This window comes from Gracilinanus agilis, chromosome 1 (assembly GCF_016433145.1).
Source record: "Gracilinanus agilis isolate LMUSP501 chromosome 1, AgileGrace, whole genome shotgun sequence".
Lineage (NCBI taxonomy): Eukaryota > Metazoa > Chordata > Mammalia > Didelphimorphia > Didelphidae > Gracilinanus > Gracilinanus agilis.
In genome coordinates this window covers 612005868-612026516 of record NC_058130.1, presented here as the reverse complement: position 1 = coordinate 612026516, position 20649 = coordinate 612005868, and the positions used below count along the sequence as shown (strand labels likewise).

The 20649-nt window shown below is 37.5% G+C and overlaps 1 protein-coding gene across 1 annotated transcript in view; it reads left to right on the top strand.

The window, feature by feature from the left end:
• The first annotated feature begins 331 nt into the window (after window positions 1-331).
• The window catches only part of BMP6 (bone morphogenetic protein 6), a 251761-nt gene continuing 231443 nt past the window's right edge, over window positions 332-20649 (top strand). Inside the window, exon 1 of the mRNA XM_044667801.1 lies at window positions 332-1058. Coding sequence (XP_044523736.1) covers window positions 332-1058 — 727 coding nt within the window. The remainder of the gene's footprint in view (window positions 1059-20649) is intronic.

Here is a 20649-nt window from a genome sequence, read left to right as displayed (position 1 = left end):
GATCTTCCCCCTCGACCGTTCCTCATTCTGCTCCTTTTCTCCTCAACCCCTCCAACCTGGGCAACTGGGGGAGCCTAGGAGGACCATGCGAGATAAAGACTGAGGTCCAGGAAGGGGAAGAGAGTCGGTAGCAGGGGGGAGGGTGGAGGGGGGATAATCACAGAAAGTGTCACGAGCGGCTCCCCCCTCCTCCTCCTCTTCCACTTTTTCCTCCTCCTCCTCCTCCTCCTCCTCCTCCTCGTCCTTCTCAGTTCCATTTCCCAAGTGGGAGTCCAACGGGGGGCCAGCGGGAGCAGCCCGGCAAGGGGGGCCCCGGGCGGGCAGGCGGGGGATGCTGCTGCTGGGGTGGAGAGTGCAGTGGCTATGCTGGTGGTGGGGGCTCTTGTGCGGCTGCTGCTGCCCCCCGCCAGTGCTGCCCCTCCTGCCCGCCGCTGCCGCTGCCGCCACCGGAGGGGCGCTGCTTGGGAACAGCAGCGGGAAGAGCAATAGCCCCGGAGAGCTGCAAGAACCACTGCAGCCTCCGACCCCGCAGCCGCCGTCCTCTTCTTCCCCCTCCTCTGGTTTCCTCTACCGGAGGCTCAAGACACATGAAAAACGGGAGATGCAGAAGGAGATTTTGTCCGTGCTGGGGCTGCCTCACCGACCCCGGCCTCTCCATGGATTACAGCAGCAACAGCAGCCACCACCTCTGCAGCCCGAGCATCGCGGGGCGCTACCATCTCCGCTGCCCCCACCACCTCCAGGGAGACTGAAGTCCGCTCCGCTCTTCATGCTGGATCTGTACAATGCCCTGTCCGCAGACGAGGGCGAAGAGAGGGGAGAGGAGGAGGAGAAGCAAAAGCCTCCGCCCCAAGGAGGGGGCGACCGGAGGGGCTGGTCCCAGCAGCGGCTGCCGGCCAGCCGGCCCCTGGCTCCGAGCGCAGCGGCGCATGCCCTACATCGCAAAAGTCTCCTTGCCCCGGGTCCTGGTGGCAGCGGCGGAGCGTCCCCGCTAACCAGCGCGCAGGATAGCGCCTTTCTCAACGATGCTGACATGGTCATGAGCTTCGTAAACCTGGGTAAGGATCTATATTCAATAGATAAACAGATAGCTTTTATTCCCTGTCCCCAGGTAGCTGGGGAGTAAAACTACAAAGGGGGTTAAGCTCCTAGATTGACTGAGGGTGAGTTCAAGGAAAAAACCACTTATCTAATGGTCAGGATACGTCGCTTCTATTTCCAGCTCTGCTACTCTAGCTGTATGAATTGGACAAATCACTTTCTCTCTCGGGTCCTAATTTTTATACTCTGTAAAATGAGGGGATTAGATGGATGATCTTATGGACCAGCTCTGGTCTCTAAATCTAGGCTTTCCATTGCTTTCTTATAGACATGTCTTGGGAGCTGGCACAGTTAGTCAGGTGTTTTGGCTAGACTGTCACCTGTCCTTTCCAGACTGCCCTAGGTGTGCATACTCTCCAGAGGACAGGGAGCAGCCCGATAGTTGTGTACTTTTGGTTATAGGTTGCTGTGGGGAAGGGAAAGACACAGTTAAGCTAACTTCTGGAGATCTTTTTTCCTCTCCATCAACTCCCCTTTTTCCTTGATGGCTAAGAGGTTGAGTTAATTCCTAATACTTAGAAATTCCTGATCTTGTTTAAAGGAGAGCATCTTGGTGCTCCTCTCAATCAGGGTATTGAGTGCCTTTCTCATTTGTTTGTCATTCTTGTTCTTGGGAAGAGGCAAAACCTACTCATGGAGAAATACAAAACCTGGAATTTACTAAATCCATAGGAAGAAAATTTGGGCAGCTTCTAACATTTAATTATTTTGTTGCCTTCCAAGCTTACCAATGGCTCTTTAACTCCTTTAGAATTAAATTTTCAAATATGAAGTTTGGACTACTTAACAAAAGCAGGGGAGGATGGATATAAGTTGAAACTTTGTTGAGAACCGTTGGGAATACTTCTGTAGGATAACAGTACTGAATGGGTCTTCTGCTGTTAGGGAGTGTAGGGGAATTATGTGGTAGCATTCATATATAATGCTTTCCTCTTGCATATTTTTAGCTATAACTCTGAAATAAATATTTGCTGCATCCAACTCATTCCTAAAAATGAAAAGGAAAAAAAAGTTGGGAAGAAATTGAGGAGTTCTTCAGAAATATCACAGTAAAAAAAGAAGAAAATGAGGTTCCAGATCTAGGTCTACTCATTTATTCTGCAAACTGGGATAGAACACTTAACTTTTCACTTAATGTTTCCTCATCTATAAATGAATATAAGATCGTTCCCCCCCAATGAATGAATATTCCTAATATATGCCACTGACTCATTCATATCTTTCCCCCTTTTCCCCTCCATTGCAGAATGCTATTTTGTCAGTGTTGTTTGGTGCAATCACTTCAAGAGAAATTGTTCATAGTGACTCCAGAGTCTCCTGAGTCTAGTGTTCAGATATTTTTTTAGTAATTTGGTAGAATTGATGTCTTCTAGGTTCCAAGTTTTGGTAGGTATACTAAATACTATAGGGATAAATACCTTCCTCAAATACTACACAGAAAAGCCACCTCTTCAAAAATAGCCATTTTGGAGGCATTGCTGACTTGCAGCACTTCTTAAGTAAAATAGCTTGTTCTTCACAAATAAATCTAGAAGTGATTCACAAACATGTCTTCAGGTTGCTTTTGCTGCTGCTGTTGTTTTTTGAGGGAGTAGGGAGAGGAAGGTGGATCCAGGAACCGCAAGGTAGAATGCTTTCTTAATCGCTTACAAAATAAAATCTCATAGCAGGTGCAGCTTCAGAGCCTGCTAACCCTGCCAATGTGGAATATTTTAGGGTCTGCCTTGCAACTTTTGTATCCAGGGATTTTGATTGGGCAGGAATTTTCACAAATGATGGCAGCCAAAACCAGGGTTGGACTACCTCCATGAAGCAGGCTGGACAAGTTCTCATGATTCCAGGCCACTAAGCAATGGTTCCAGGGGCATCAGGCCAATGCTGTTCCTTGTCTTGCCTCCCCTGCTTCCTCTCCATTACTTAACACCCCCTTCCACACTGGGCACATCCAAAAAGCACAAATTAATCCACAGGTCACTGGGAAAATTGTCCAGTTGCTTTGGGGGGAGTGGGAAAGAATACTCTCATTCCCTGCTAGCATGGAGAAAGGCCTAGATTCCCTCTTTGTCAATAATGATACTAATAAAACCAAAATTTCTGAGGATATGTGGTCAGTAGGTTGTCCCAATGATGTTCATCCAAGGACTATGTAGAAACTGCCTTAAGTAAAAACTGTTCTCTGTTCTTATACACGGCTATACTATAGACTCAGAGTAGGCTACACCTAGACAAAATTCTAAAGTGAATGAATCCTTTTATTTTTAGGTTCTTTTATGATTTTCCACAGCCTCTTACCTCAGGTTCAATAACAAACATTTATTTAGTGTATACTGAGGGCCAGATCCTGTTATAGGAACTAGGGATACAAAGGCAATAAAAGGAAATAATAGAAACTGTCAACTATCAACACTTTGCATTCTGCTGGGGTTCTATCATGTGTGCAGATAGTTAGAGACAAGGTAATTTGATCACAAAGTTGGCTCCTCTCTTCTGTTTTTTTCAGGGACCTGTTGTCACACTGGTGAAGTTGTTTTTGCTATCTGCTAAGGCTGCTACTTACAGAAATAGTTGCAGTTTCAGTAAGGACTTTAAAAAATTCAGAGGAATGAATCTTAATCTTTGAGGCTAGGCATTAAAGATATGATGACAGATCTATAGGGCACAAGAAGGAGATGTTTAGGTAGAGAGTACTGACTAGGACCCTTCAAATCAAGCCACTAGACATTCCTTTTATCCTACACATGGAGAAAGAATAGATTCGCTTATTGACAAATATAATACAGGTCTTTAACTTCTATTCTAGTTTTCAACCAAGCTTTGGAAATCAGCTTTAATTTGGGAATGATGATAAGGGTCTCCAATAAAACTTTACTTGTGGCACAGAGGTGATCTATATTCTGTTAGCAGAGTATTAGGTTGGTAAATCCTCTGAAGCTGGGGAAATTTCTAAGAGGGACCTGGTTTTGAAAAGTGTATTTATTAAGTTCAAAGGAAAAATCACCAGATGACTATGCACAAAGTAGTATTTTTTTTCAGTCATAGCAATCCATTAAGATCGAATGATATATAGTGGTGGTAGGGGTCCCCAAACTGATGAAGTCATAGATTCTCAAAGTGCTGAAAAAGGATTTTATTCTGTGAGGTAAAGTAGTTAACTCTGGTCCTCATGGACACAAAGAAGGAAGGCTACAATGGTTCAGTAGGAAGAATGCTGGATTTGAAGTCATAGGAGCTCAATTCAAATTCTAGCTTTATGCCCTTATTACCTATGTGACTTTAAGGAAATCATGCTACTCCCCCAAGCTTCAGTTTCCTGATTATTAAAAAGAAAAGACTGGATTAAGTAATCTCTGAGGTCCCTTCCAATTTTAAACCTCTAATCTTAAGATGTTAGTATAGGAAAGATAGTAGAGGCAGCAGAAGAGTTGCAGTGCATGGAGTGCTAGATTTGCATCAGGAAAACTTAGAGTCAAATTCTATTTCAGTTACCAGCTGTGTAACCCTGAGCAAATCTGAAAAGCACATCTCTACCTCCTAGAGTTGTGTGGATCTAATGAGATGACTTTTAAAGTGCTTTGCAAACTTTAAAGTGTTATATAGATGCTACCAGTTATTTGTTATTATGATTTTTATCAATTGTATAATCAGAATCAGAATAAGGATCTGGGGAGCATTTTTCTGATTTCCTAATCTATGTCAGTGGTATGATAGCTGTAGTTAAATGATTATCTCTCATCAAAACCACAGGAAAATCAAGTCCAATAATGTTGCCTTTAGCACACGTTTAGAACTCATTGGGTTAAGTATTTTATTAATGAGTGAGTCAACAAGCATTTATTAAGTATATACTATGTACCAGGCACTAGAGAAGGAGAAACACAAAGGAAAGTGGTTACTTAGTTGTAAACATGAATTTAATGTAAAACAAAAGATTTACTCATGAAATACATTTAAGTAACACTGAGGCCTTTCATCTAGGGGGACCATCAGGAAGTATGAATCAACAAGAGAAACTTTCTCTCACATCTCAACTACCCCTCATTAAAGTCAGTTTATTGTTTATGTTGATTGTTTCATATTCTTCATGAAAGAACAGAAGGAACATTTATAATGATTTATGCATTTATAGCAACTTGGCCTCTGATGTTGTCTGCTATTGCTACTGATGTGTCTGTATAAGGTGTATGTCCATGCATACTTGCATGAACGCGAGCATGAATTCAATCAGTACTGTTTTCCATTTGTTTTCTGATGCTTGGAATCCTTTTGGCAGGCCAAATAACCTGCCTTCCAGTCTTTGTAATTTCTAGGATTCATTCTTAATAGGGAAAACAGCATGTCTTTTGCTCTCTATGGGTTTTTTTAGTTGACCTTATCAAAGTACAAGCAAATGCCAGTCTAGTGTTATAGTAAAATGATCATTTCATATATTATTGAGGTAAATTTTTGATAAGATTCATGAGATTTTCTATTTTTACCGAGTAAAAATTTCTAAGTAAATGAAGAAATTCAGGACCCAGAAACTTTAGGACCATGATGATGAGCCTTTTAGAGACCAAGTGCCCAAACTGCAACCCTCATGCCACATGTGAGCCCCATGTCTTACCCCAGACAAGTGAGGAAGGAAGTTCTCCACTGGGCTGCTGGGCTGAGGGGCAAATCATGTGAAAAATGTCCTCAGGCATTTGTGGAGAGGGGGAAGAGAGAAACCCCCTCCCACACTCTCTGGCTCAGGTGCCATAGGTTTGTCAACACAGCTTTAGGACTTTGCACTATGCTTGGCATATAGTAGGTACTTAATGGATGCTTTTTGATGGATATATGTTCATATCATATTATTATATGTCAGTTAATATTTTTATTTATTATATAAATAATTTTTACTTATTAGTACCTATATCTCAGTTTATTATATATGTATACACTTTCCTCAACTTACTGTAAAACATTTACATTTTTATTAATGTGGTATTCTCACCCATGGAGATAACAACCACTCTATGATTTAACAGATGATTTTATGAATTTTGTATAATAATTATATACAAAAAATTACCACTCTGGGGGGCAGCTGGGTGGCTCAGTAGACTGAGAGTCAGAGCCAGAGATAGGAGGTCCTGGGTTCAAATCTGGCTTCAGATACTTCCTAGGTATGTGACCCTGGGCAAGTCACTTGACCCCCATTGACTAGCCCTTACTGCTCTTCTGCCTTAGAACCAATACACAGTATTCATTCTAGGACAGAAGGTAAGGGTTAAAATAAATATATCACTCTGTGGTTTATTTCCTGGTAATGAGCTCATCCTGATCATGTTAGACTTGTCTTCTGACAATTATTTGTTTCAAAACTCAGAAGTATATATTTTTCTCAAAGGCAGGCAGTATTTCTCATTTTGTCTTTATATCCTCAACACTTAGTATAGTACCTTGTAAATAAGAGATTGAAGGATTGAATTGAATTAGATTGGTTTAGATTAGATACTTTAAACTTTTCCAAATTTTGTGGAAACTAATATAGATTTTGTGCTCTACTGGTATACCATCAGGAGTAACCATCACACTTCATTATAAGACATCTAAATAGGATTTCAGTGAATAAAAAGCACACAAAAGAAATGAAATGAAAAAATTCTGCAATTCAGGAATTATTCATTTGAACTGTCCTTCCATTTCCTTAATTTGAATTAATCAAATGTTAATGTATATGGAAAGATAGTAACAAAAAACTGAGAAAGTCAATGTGTTTTCTATCTCAGGAAAATCAATAAGAAACTTATTGTACTACACATACAGACGATTTTCTGGACATAATCACTCTTGGGAAATATGAAGTACAAGAAAAACTGAATCAGAATTTTCACTATTCAAGTTTATAGCCAACCACAATTTTTGTCCAGGTTTTCCCTTTTAAGCATCAGAATTCCCACCTTTTCATCTAAATTGCTTTGATTTAAACATCAGAATTACCACCTTTTCATCTAAATTGCTTTGATTTAGGGAAATTTGGTCATTATCAATCATGGTCATAATCAATCAATTTAGTCATAATCAATCCATGAACAAGCATTTATTACTGACATAGTATGTGTGAGGAATAGAGGTAGACAAGAATGAAATAGTTCTTACCTTAAAGGAGCTTATATTCTATGTGGAGAGACAACATGTATACAAATAAAGATAAAAGAATATAAGGTGATGAGCGGTGGCATTGGGAGCATCAGAGAGGAGACAGAGGCAATAGCAGTTGAAGGGATTAGGAAAGCCTTCATAGAAGAGGTGACTTGAGTTCTGAAGGAGGTTAGATATTCTAAGAAAAAAAGGTGAGGAGAGAGTACATTCCAGGCCCAGGCACAGTGAATAAAATTAAACTTATGTTCCTTATTGCTAAAATGGAGTATTTGCTCATGAGAATGCAATTTAAAATGGGAGGTGAAACATTTTCCTAAATACTTTCTACTCTCCCAAAAAAAAAAAAAGTGAAAAAGTCAGTGGCATTTAAAAAAAAAAACCAATAGATGTACACAATGTTCTTAAACTAAGATCAAAGGGCAAGCAGATAGCATTGTTCAGATCACAGAAGGTGCTTCCTTTGGTTGTCCTTTTAAGAATGAAAATGTAATAGGGAAAAATCCCTTTAAGATTTGCTGAGTCACTGTCATCTCCTCCAATTCAAGTGCTAACCCCTTGCAGAGTAGGTATGGCCTTAAAAAAGGAAGGATTCTCTTGCCTCTGAATTCATTTTAATAAATATTAAGGTCCACTATGTGCTCAATATTGTGATAGGTGCTTGAGATATAAAGACAAAAATGAATGTCCTGGACTTCAAGGAGCTTATATTATTTTAGGAGAAAACAATATGCCTATTGAAAACTGAATTATATTTATATGTGTGTGTGTGTGAATGTCTACACACACATACATACAAAGTTATTTCAGAGGGAAGACACTAATAAGAATGGAGAAGGATCAACATAGGTTTCCTTGAGAAAGTGGCACTTGAAATGAATTTTAAAGGAAGATGGAGATTCTAAGAGGTGAGGAGGGAATTAATTTCAAGCATAGGAGATGCCCATGTAAGGGTAAGAGATGGGCATTGGATTGTCATATATGGCAACATTAATCAGGTCAGTTTACCTGGAACTAGGATGTAGAGTAAGTGAGGAAGAAAAGGATTTTAAGATTGAAAACAGACTAGAACCAGATTGTGAATTATGAGCCAAACAGAGGAGTTTGTATTTTAACTTAGAGGTAAGAAATCATTACATTGTCTTAAGGTAGAGATTGGGGGAATATTTTAGGAATATCAATTTAGCAGCCATGTGGAGGATGAATTGTAGACAAGAGAGTGAGAAGACAAGATGACTAATGAGTTCTTAAAACAGGGGTTCTTAACTTGAAGTCCAAGGACTCTTTCAGGAGGTCCACTACATCATTACTTTGACTAATCTTGGTTTCTTTTGTAATCTTATACATTTTATGCATTTAAAAACATCATTCTGAGAAGTCCATAAGTTTTGTCATATCATTAGAGAGGTCCCTGACATAAAAGGTAAGAACTCCTCATCTAAAAGTACTGGACAAGAGCAGTTAGGTGGCTTAGTAAATAGAGAGCCAGGCATAGAGGTAGGAGGCTCTGGGTTCAAATGTGACCTCAGATATTCCTGAGCTCTGTGACCCTAGGCAAGTCTCTTAACCACAAATTGCCTAGCCCTTGCTGTTCTTCTGCCTTGCAACTGATACTTAGAATGGATTCTAAGACAGAGGATAAGACTTTGATAAATATTCTACAAACTATGAGGCCACTTGAGAATGGGCAGAGAAATAATTCTAGATATCAGGGATGACCAACACTGAAAGATAAGAAAAATCTCATCTTTGGGGAGGGAATAGAAACTCATATAGGCATTATTCAATGTTACAAACATTGGATGTTTCTAGGGTCACAGTATGTGTGAACAGCTGCTATGTCTACCTCCCAAAACCTGAACTGATCTCCCCATAGATTTATAACCTCTCCAGATAGCAACCTTGTTGTTTTGAGACAATGGTATCACCTTTTTTTATAGAAGAAAGCACCTCTTCCAATAGTGCATAAGCTTCTAGAAGGCAAAGACTGTTTTGATTTTGTTATTAGACCTCCAAGATCTAGCACAATGGGTTATATATTTCAAGGGCTTAAGTTTTTATTGAAAAGAAATTTCTACTTCTGGGAAATTTCTTTGTAGCTGTAATTCTCTTTTATTCTTGCAGATCAATTAATTCCTTTTCAAACATCTTTGTTTCTCTTCCTCAAGGGAAACTTTTTCTCTCTCTCTTTCTCTGTTCCATTTTAAATCCCCAAAGAACCTTGATCATAGTCAATAAACATAAGAATAACTTAAGAGGATCTCTTGATCAATCTCTTTTATGTTTTTCTTCTTTGTGAATGTGAAAACATTTCTTTTCACTTCTTACAATGGGGAATCAACCCTTTATACTTATAATACTGACATAATTTTTATCAAGGAAAAGGAAAGTCACTAATTTTGAAGTATAGAATCAGTTTTTAAAAATAGTGCCATCAACCTTTGATAGAGTACCTACCTGTTTTCTTATGCTCCTCTATAAACCTGCTCCTCAAACACTATCCCATAAGCATTTTCCACATATGTTGGAACTCTGATTACCAGATTATAGAGGTAGAGTTAGAACTAGAAGGGAACTAGAGACCACCTAGTATAACCTTTATTATTTTACAGATGAAAAAACTGAGGCCCAGGGAAGGTAAGTGACTTGCATGAAGTCACAAAGAAAGTGAGCATCAAAGGCAAGATTTAAACCCAAGTCAGAACATGTCTGAGTTAAATGCTTATTTCCATATGGAAAATTATATTTATATAGATGCAACAACTTAGGTATTTATTTCTCCGCAAAGATTTCTATCATGGAACTCATCATGTAAATTCATTTTTTCAGGCATTATTTTCTTACTGTTCTCTTGAAAAGTAGAGTAATGGAACTGGTTTAGAAATCAGACTTACTTTGATTCTGCTCTCTCTTATACATCCTGATTGTATGATCCTGGGCAAGAAACATCATCCCTAAATGCTCTAGGCAACTCTAATAGAACTTAAACCCTATAAAAGGAGAAAACAGAGAAGGTGCTCTCTTATGCTGGTAGAGGAGTTTCCTCATTTGGTAGTTCTCTATATTAATGAAATCACAGATCTAGACCCAATATAGCTCACATATTAAGGAAAATCATGGGAAAGGAGCAGAAGGAAAATGGCTATCAAAAAAGTTTATCAGTGGGTCTGGAACAAAGAAAACATTATATTAGGAGAAAATACATTTGCTATAATTGGCAGATAGCTTCAGTGAGTTTCTGGTAGCTTAATTTGTGAAGTATTTAAGGCACTTCTGATATCATAAAATAATTTCTAGAGAACTTTTAAGTACCAAACATTTATGTTTATGTGTCCATCTAGTCCAGGGGTTCTTAATTTTTTGTGTGTCATGGTGTCCCCCCCACCTTCTTTGGCAGTTTGTTGAAGTCCACTGAATCATATTTTTATATGAATGAAATGAAATACTCAGGTTTACAAAGGAAATGAAATATAAGGAAAAATAGTTGTCAGAATGTTTTTTTTTAAAACCAGGTTCAAGGACACAAGGCTAAGAACCCTTGGTTCTAACCAGGCCAGTGAGGGTAGTGAGGTAACCCAGGGTATAAAATAGTTTGGAAGGACAGTGACTAAATGGGTATGGAATAAGTCAGAGATTAGCTGTGGCTATAGGGACTCCATGCCATTCCCAGTCCTCTAGCCAGTCAATGAACAAACACTTATTAAATTATATTCTAGGCATTGGGATGAGCTCTGAGGGTACAAAGAGTGTTTGCTTAGGGCCATAATCTGAAAAATCACCTAAGACACAATGCCTCCTTGGAGTATCCCTCTGCCCTCTAGCTTGTTAAAGTATTGAGAAATGCATTTTTGAAGAGGATACCTCTTTACCATCCTCTCTTCTTCTATTATTACCTTCTTGGGGAATCTATGAAGATTGGTTTAGGCCAGGGGTCAGCAACCTTTTTGGCCGTGAGAGCCATAAACGCCATATTTTTTAAAATGTAATTTCGTGAGAGTGGTACAGTGCTCACAGTGCGCTCCTGTAACAGTGTGCGCTCCTGTAACAGCGCCTGAAAAAAAATTGACTTTATGGCTCCTGCAGAAAGAGCCATATCTGGCCCTCAAAAGAGCCAGATATGGCTCGAGAGACATACGTTGCCGACCACTGGTTTAGGGTGTCAAGAATCTATCCTCATGCCATTTTTAATGCATAAGTGAAATAGTAATTATAATGATGACAATAATTATGATAATAAAAACAACAAACGGATGAGAACAACTAGAATATTTGCAGTGCTTTGAGGTTTGCAAAGCTCTTTACAAATATCTCATTTTATCCTCAATAATCTTGGCAGATAGATATGATTATTATCCTCATTTTACAGGTGAGGAAACTGAGCTAATAGTGATTAAATCACTCGTCAAGAGTTACATAACTAATAAATATCTGAAACTGAATTTGAACTCAGGTCTTTCTGAGTCCAGGTCCAGGATTCTATCCATAGTAATATCTTGTTGCCTCTGTAGGGCTTAGAAGAGGAAGTAAACAATATATTGAAGCCAAAAGATACTAGATAATAACAAAATAACCAGATAATAACAAAATAAGACATCAAGGCAGAAAGTAGTCAAATTCCAATCCCTAAAGGGTATCACATTTTATACCTCACCCAATGCTAGACAAATTGTGCTGTAGGGGGCAATTCTAGAGAAATAAATATTTATATTATAGTCATTCAGAGAATTGAAACAGTATAATCTTGATCATAATAACACCAACTCTATCTTCTACACAATATTGACTTTCTCTATCCCCTCCTCCCAAAATAATCTCTCATATGCTGAGTTGGGTGAGGACAAGGAAAATGCCCTATACATATCCATTCTTGATAATTCCCTGTTTATTAGTTTTCATGGCCCACAGCATTATAGGGAGGGGATAGTTAAAGAAAAGAAAAGGCTAAATTGTTGTTGCAAAGGTTTCAACATGAGTCCTAAAAGCTTCCACCACGAATATGGAAGTTAGAGCCACTTTCTCAAGTGCTCATTTTTTATTGGCACCCTGTTGCGTCTAAGTAGTAATCATTTTCTGACTGATTGAGGTTTAAGGCTCCTAGACAAGCTTTTCTTCACTCTCCATCCCTTTCCAAACACATCTGTGTTTTTGAGGTTGTCTTCATTATAGTTTGGCTCTGCTACATTATGATAGGCCTGGATTATAATATACGCATTCTATTATTATGAAACCATTTAAATCTATGCAGTCTTGCAAAGGACTCTGGTGCTCTATCCATGGAGCCATCTACTTGCCCCTTGCTAGGTTTTTCCCCCCTAGGATTTCATGAGGCTTTCCCTTTTATGGTCAAAGCTCTTTTTCCTATATCACAGTTTCTCTGTCTTTAAATATACATATACACATTTGCATGAGTACATATATCTTTGTGGGTAGATAGCTAAATAGCTGTTTTATACTTTGCATTATTGTTCCAAATAAATTCCTCCCCCCAAAAGTGAAGTATATGTAATACTTTGTCTGAAATAAGATTTAATCTGCCATACTGTGAGTGTGGAATCTCTTCTTTCCCTTCCACCACCTTTTATTAAATAGATTTGGAATATGGTAGAGCCAATATCTAAATTACATCAGGCAATTTTTTTTATTATGTCCCTATGCTCCTATTATTGAAAATGTAGATACTGCTGGCTGAGTGCAGGACTTTGCTTAATCCATTTTTTCAGAATGCTATTCTTTTTTAGCGTAGGATAGTCTTGACTCTGTTTCATAGGAATAAGTCCTTGACTGTGGATTCTGTTAGATATGTTGAGATTGTCTGAAGACTGCAATATTTTGTGTCCCAGAACACTGACTTTACATTCCTATTGTTTTTTGCATCATCAGTCAGCTATGTCAGGCATAAAGCTGTGGCACAGATTAAGCTTTGCTAAGCAGTTGCTCAGTGAAACTCCCCTACCACTCCCCCAACAAATGAACTTTAATAACTGCTGTGTTCATTATGATGACTTTCCTGTAGCTACCATTTACCCTTTTCACCTTGTTCAGAATGTGACTTCTAGCCTTAAACATCTGCCTTTGTTGATTGTTGTTCCTGTATTTGCAGTCTTGTTAGTTTCCTGTACATGAACATTTAAAAAAAATGCTGGTTTGTGTATCAGCAAAGCATGAACTAACTTGGTCTTAATGGCCTGAGCTGTCCTGTTCAGGAAAGAAAGAGATCTTGGAAATCGTTTTTCTTAATCTCTAGAGTTGAATGTTTTTCACTCTCTTTCTTTCTGTGAAGCTTATATGAGTATTCTCAATGACTGGGTCAGAGGCCTTTCTTCACATCTATATTCTAAGAAGATACTATTTTTTGTTGTTCAAAAATTTTGCCAGTAAAGCTAAGGATTTCTATTTTTTAATAATTTTCTTTTAGTATTTTTAATGAAAGGACACTCAGGTAGCAGTAGATAGTGAGAGAATCTATAACATTTAATTGGAAAGAAACCATAAAAGATTTTAAAATATAACGTGTAATTTGGGGAGCAAAGTACCATTTTTAATATTTGAAATTTTAAAAAATCTATAATACTTGATGTCTTGTTGGTGTATAAATATGTAATTTTTAATTTACATGTGTATGTTTGTGTCCTGTGTTTCTGTGTGCTGACACCAAATCCATCAGAAGTTTCCTTGGGTTTTTACAGTCTAGGAATTTTAAAATCTCTTTTCCTCTACATACTTTCTCTGAAGTGTCTGTCACCATAGTACCTAGACAATCAGTCAGGCAGAGATATGAGTGATTAAATTTCTCTCTAGCCTGTGCCCTACTTGATCCATGCTCTGCAGGATTTCAGGGAGCAGAATAAAAAGAAAAGCTAAAGAATGGACAAGAATTATAGGAATTCTGACTTTGTAAAACTATTAGAATTTTGTGGCAGGGGCATCGCAGGACATGAATATTTTCAGTGGGCTTTCTAAAAAGTCAAATGGACTTACATAACATGGTAAATTAGAGGAGAAAAAAATAAACATTGGATCTGGATTCAAGTGTTGACCATTAGTTGAGTCACTCAACCTGTTCTGAACTTTAGTTGCCTTCTATGTGATATATATATATATAATATGCATATTATATATGTGTATATATACATATATACATACACATGTAAAACTCATACATATATAGGCTACTTTAGAGAATTGCTATGAGAATGGACTTTGGAAACCTTAACTTATAAGTTAAGAGAAGTCAAATAAAGATCTTACTGTCAATAGAGACAATATCAGGGATTCTTTCAGATCTCTTCAAGTAAAGAATGCCAAAGATAGCATGTATAACCTAATGGGAAGTATATAAATCAGAAGTCAAGCATTTTAGATAAAACTTGGGTTGATTTCTCTCTGAGATCTCCATAAGAAAATTATTTACTAAGTAAGTTAGCAGGATAGGTAACTAATACTAGGCAAATATTTACATTATCTAAGAGATTTACAGGATCACAGATTTAACTCAATCTTATTTTTCAGAAGAAGAAACTGAACTACAAGAAGTCACTTGCATAGGGCCACATTGCTAGGAAGTATGTGAGATAAGGTTTGACTTTAGGTTTTCCCCATTCCAAGTCTAGTGCCTCATCTATTTCACCAGTCCACTGTTCAAGAAATTCTTTATAAAAGCACAAACTAACATTTATATAGAACTGTAAGGTTTGCAAAGTACTTTACATATATTATTCCATTTGAACCTAAAATGACTTTGTGAGATAAGTATGATTATTGTCTCTCTTTTACATTTGAGGAACTGAGGTAGGCAGAGGTCATGATTTACCTAGGATTACACAGCTACTTAATGTCTGAGTTAGGATTTGAATTCAGATCTTCTTGACTCCAGGTCCAATACTTTACCTACTTTTGGGCACATATAAATGATTCTTATAGACTCTTTGCAAGGTGGTACAAGAAAATCTTCACCTGTCAATAATTTGTTAGTCTAAGCAAATTTAAAAATTGACTTTTCCACTAATTTGGACAACCTGCCCTCTAATTGACCCACACTAGTGAGATATGGCTGGATTGAGCGTTAACTATATATATTGTTCACTTACATAAGTGAAGTTTCTCACAGAAACAGGGGCAAATGACAAATAAATGGAATCTTGAAACTCAGATTTGTTTAACATATATCACTAACTGAGAATGAATATAAACATAACAAAATAACAATAAAAGCAAGAAGAGAGGAGAAAATTATGACTACATTTAAGAGAGGATTGCATTGGAGTACTCTGTTAAAGGGATAGATGTTTTGCACTATTCTCAGAGTGAAACTGGGTTGTTCCCTGGTTGCTTTTAAGAAAATTGGGCTCTTTCACAATTAGTTGGTAGGAGCAACTAACTGACTTAGTGGCTAGAGAGTCAGACCTGGAGCCAAGAGATTTGGGGTTCAAATATGACCTCAGACACATCCTAGCTATTTAACTCTGGGCAAGTCACTTAACCTCAGTTGCCTAGTCCTTATTGCTCTTCTGCCTCAGAACCTATTGATTCTAAGACAGAAGGTAACTAAACATTGACAATCAATTGGTGGTCCCTTTCTAATTTCATCAGAGCACCATCCTCTTACTACCTCTGATAGTGATCTGGCATCCTGGGAAGATGTCAGTATTATGAACAGAATGTGACCCTGGACACATGCTTATAATTTTTGCCAGCAATCTTCATTGTTTCCAAGTTTTCCCTAAATCTAAAATTTCTTTTCTAGTCCCAGGAAACATATAGCTGATTGAGAGTCACTGCTTTTAAGAGGACTTATATCAAATAAGAACTGATAGTTATTTTTATTGGAATCTTGGTTCAAAATCAAAATATGTAGATTTTTTCAGAGTTAACTCTTGTCTTTTCCAGTCATTACTGTAAGTGAATGCTGGTTTTTTTGGTGGAGGAGATATCCTCCTTCTTGTTAGGAACTATTAAATCCATACTTTTCCAGACCTGAATCTACTACTCTCATAGCATTCTTTCCTTCTCTGTTTAAAGTCACCTTTCTGTGAATGCTATGAAGCTTTTGTGAATCCTATGAATGCCTTCAAGCTTGACATGCAGAGCAGGATATGTATTCCTCTTGGAGGTTTTTATGTTACATCATCTTCATGAAAGTGCTTAAAACATAGTTTCATTATGGTATAGGAATACTGTCAAAATATATGTAACATGATTTAACAGAAAGCACAGGAGTTAGAATATAAGATCTAGTCACAATTTTGCTTCTAACTCATTTAATGACATTGTATAAATCCCTTAATTGTTCTACACCTCAGTTTCCTCAACTGCAGAATGTGGAGCTTGGAGTAGATAATATCTATGGTCCCTTTCAAATCTAAAATTTTTATTTTATCCTTTCAGCCTCTTCTGATCTGTTACTTTAAAAGCACTGACCCCTTCTACTATAGTTGGGTGTGAAACAGTTGATCCAACTGCACATTGGAGGCTGTAAAATTTTCCATTTTCATTACCCAGTTGCTGCTTTTGATACTCATTCTTACAGACTTTGGACACTCTTGCTAACTGAATTCGCTGAAGCTCATTTTCTGAGCAGGAATTCTCCTCTGTTGGAGCACCATTGTATGTGAGTCAGACATATATTCTATTTAAAAAAAATTATATCCACTCTGCTTTTAGTCATAATTTGTATTTGCCCCATGCCTCACCTTATTATCAGATTTATTTGAAAGGTCATCCTGGCAGTAAAAGCAGATGGCTCTGTGCCTTGCTGATAGCTAGATCAAGCATCCACAGTAGTTTTAGCTTGTCAGTGCCCCTGTCATCTTTCTTCTTTTCAGTGTTCAAGTGGAAAAGACTTGATCCTTCTAAAAAAAAACATCGTAAGAATCCTTTGCTGTATTTTCAGTTTAAATTCTGGAAATTTGTTAGGGCAGGCAGCCAAGACCTCAAAGGAGGTAGACCCCACTTTACTCCCAACTTTTTCTCCCAGTGCATCTTTTTTCCAAATGTCTTATAAGATTAAGTAATAGCTTGTTTTCAGAGACAAGAACTAAGACCATGCTGGATGATTTTTATAAGGAAAGATAAGAATAGTTTTTCCTTCATGACTTTTTACTTCAAAGAAAAGGTGATATCACTTATTATTTTATTTTTATACCCATAAGAACTAGATTCTCTTCTAATTGTTCATATTCTTTTAAAATAATGGCATCAAGTAATACATTTATAACCCAGGCTGAATTGCTTGTCAACTTTAGGAGGGAGGAGGAAAGAAGGGAGAGAGACAACGTGAATCATATAACTTTGGAAAACTTATGTGGAAATCTGTTATTAAAATAAAAGAAAGAAAGAAAATAAAAATAATAAAAATAAAACAAAATAATGGCATCAAGTAGCAGCTAGATAGCAGAGAAAATGGAGTGCCAGATCTGGAATCAGGAAGACCTGGGTTCAGATCTGCTCCAGACACTTCCTAGTTGTGTGACCCTAGGCAAGTCACTTAATTTTAATTGCCTAGCCTATGCCATTCTTCTTTCTTAGAACTGATACTAAGACAGAGTAAGGATTTTAAAAAATGATAGTCAATATGATAGTGCGTATTTGGAGAAAATTATTTATAATAAGCTCTGTGTTGAAATAGATCAAGGAGTTGTAAATGTGTAGTAAATGCTTGAGCCATGAAGACCTGGGTTCAAATTTACTGATGACATAGTTATGGATAAATTACAATCTTTCAGTGTATCAGGCATTTCTCAAAGACTATAAATCAAAAAATAGTTGCATATATGGATGAAAATAGTTTCCACATCAGGAGTTTCCCCATACAGATGAAAAAAAAACAACAACAACAAACCAAGTCTGGACCTCTACTGAAAATAAAATAAAATAAAATAAGATCCTAAACAAGTAAAACACAAAGCTACATTAATTAGAGAGTAGGTAGGTGCATTTTTCCTTTGAAAACTTTGAAAGCAAGGTACTTTGTCTTTAATGTGCCTTCTTTGTTGTCATCCCTGGAACCACTTAATGCAGATATGTGAGAGCATACAAACAACGAGTTGTTTTACCCTCCCAGAGCTTTCATTAGAGTCACACGCTTTGGCTTTTTAGAGTGGGAAGAAATTCTGAGCAAGAAGAAATATTTCCCTACTTTTACATGCTATTAAGCATCAGATATCATTCATCAGAATCATGTCATAATTGTTCTGTGTCTGAAAAATTTGCTTCCAAATTTGTGCAATGTATAAAGTATACATGTTAGTAAACATGACTCTTCCTGCAGGTGCAGATGTGAAAAGCACTTATCTTGTCAGTTTTAGCCTTAGACTTGCTTGGCTTGGGTTTTGAAGGTGTTAGACATTCTGTTTACATAAGGGCTAAGGGGTGACATAATGTCTATTGAAGCAAAGTCACTTAGCTCCCCACTAGGCAACTGGGAGCATTTAAAAACTGAAAACAGATCAAAGCCATTAGCCAGGTTTGTGATACTCCTATCCAGGAGCCAAGGAGGTGTTGCTAGGGTAGGGAAGGGTGGTCTCTCGGTTGCTGGGTCTCTTGGTTGGTTGCCTAAATCAGACGTGCATTATTGCATCACTGTCTCTCCAGAACTTTACTCCCTCAACTTTCCAGACCATTGGGGAGATGAATCAGGGAGAATTAAGCTGTAAGCAGCCAATCCAAGGACACTACTTAAGTGGGAATAAAATAGCGTCCAAATAGGTTGGAAAAAATGTCAAATTGTAGCAAGCACATACAAGATGTGAAACATGAGTCTGATGCCTATATTTACAGACTGTTAAAAAAAGGGTGGCATAAAGTTAAATAAGTTTCAAATATCTCTTCCCCCCTTTAGTACAGAAATTATTGCACAAAAGGATGTCCTAGTTTTAGAATTAAAAAAAATTGCTGTTCCGGCATTTACTATAAATTTGTCTTCCTTAGGAGAATTTTGAAGATCATTTTGTTTTTCCATGTATGCCAGACTACAGAGAACTAGGGGTGGAGAAAGGGAAAAGGTGGAGTTGGTGCAGACAGTAGAAACACAAAATTCATAAACCTATTACTCATTTTATTTGATAGGGTAGGCTGAGTATGTAGTACCCAAGTCAATTCATCCAGCATTTATTAAGCACCTACACTGTTTAAGGGACTGTGTTGGTCATGGGAGGGGGGTATGTTAAAAAGTCTAGAAAAAACAGCATCCCCTGTCCTGATGCTGCTTGCACTTAGTAGTCAACACGAATTTCTTAACAAGGTCTAGAAGCACAGTGTCCCAGATGTTGGAGTCAAACAAGCATTTATTAAGTGACTTGTAAGCTACTGTGTTCAGTGCTTGATAAATATTATTTCATTTGATCCTCAAAAAAACCCTATGAGGAAGGTATTCCACTGCCTAATATCATTATTATCCTTATTTTATAGCAGAGGAAACTGAAACAGAGAGAAGTTAAGTGATTTGCCCAGGGACATAGAGATAATTAAGCATTTAAGACTGGATTTGAATTCAGATCTGTCATGACTCCAAGGGCACTCCAGCGAGGTGCTTGTTCCAGTAGTCATCAAGTTAAACCCCTTTCCAGATAATAACTTCTCTATATAGAAAGTTAAGAGAAATTTAGTGGTTTGCCAAGGAAAGAAAAGTTGACATTTGAACTAGATCCAAAATTCATAAGAAAGTTTCTCTAATATATTTAATAAACAACACTGACAGTATTGGCAACTAACCCTATCACTTCTCTTTGAGTGATGAGTTAACTTGTCCAGGATATTGTGCTATTACTATTTTTCTGTTTCCTAATTTTTAGAATATATATGCATACATACATTTTGTATATTCCAAGGTTATAATAATTTTATTATAACAGAAAATCCAAGTTAGATAAAGCCATGGCTCCAAATAATCATCTCCTAGCACTGCCCTATACAGACTTGATAGGAGATAGGCTTTGGACACAACCATGTTAAAGAGGCCTGGTTGAGTAGTGGCAGAAAGTGGAATAATTAAAAATTTTACATTGATGCTAATATTAAAATACACTCATTGTACCAACCTTTTCTCCTGTCTTTTGCTGAGGAAGGCAAGGAGAGGAAATGCTCATTTTCCTTAAATGATGTTCTACTTAATTCTTGACGTATTTGAATCCTGATAAGAAGGATTTGAAGGATCATTAAAGCAGAGACAGGGAGAGAATGTAGGGGAGATTTGGATCTTTGGGACAAAAGGGGAAAAATAGTGATAAAATAGGGGAGGAGGGGAAAGTTAAAAAGTGTTTAGGTGTTCAAAGGGCAAGAGCCACTTTTTCTTTTCTGTTTTTATTTAACCCAAGAAAAATGGAGGAAAGGTATTTATTCTCCATCGTACACAGAAGTAGCAACATTCATGATTTTTATAAAACAAACCTTCAGTCCAAGTTGCTTCCATCAGTCATGCAAGACCAATAA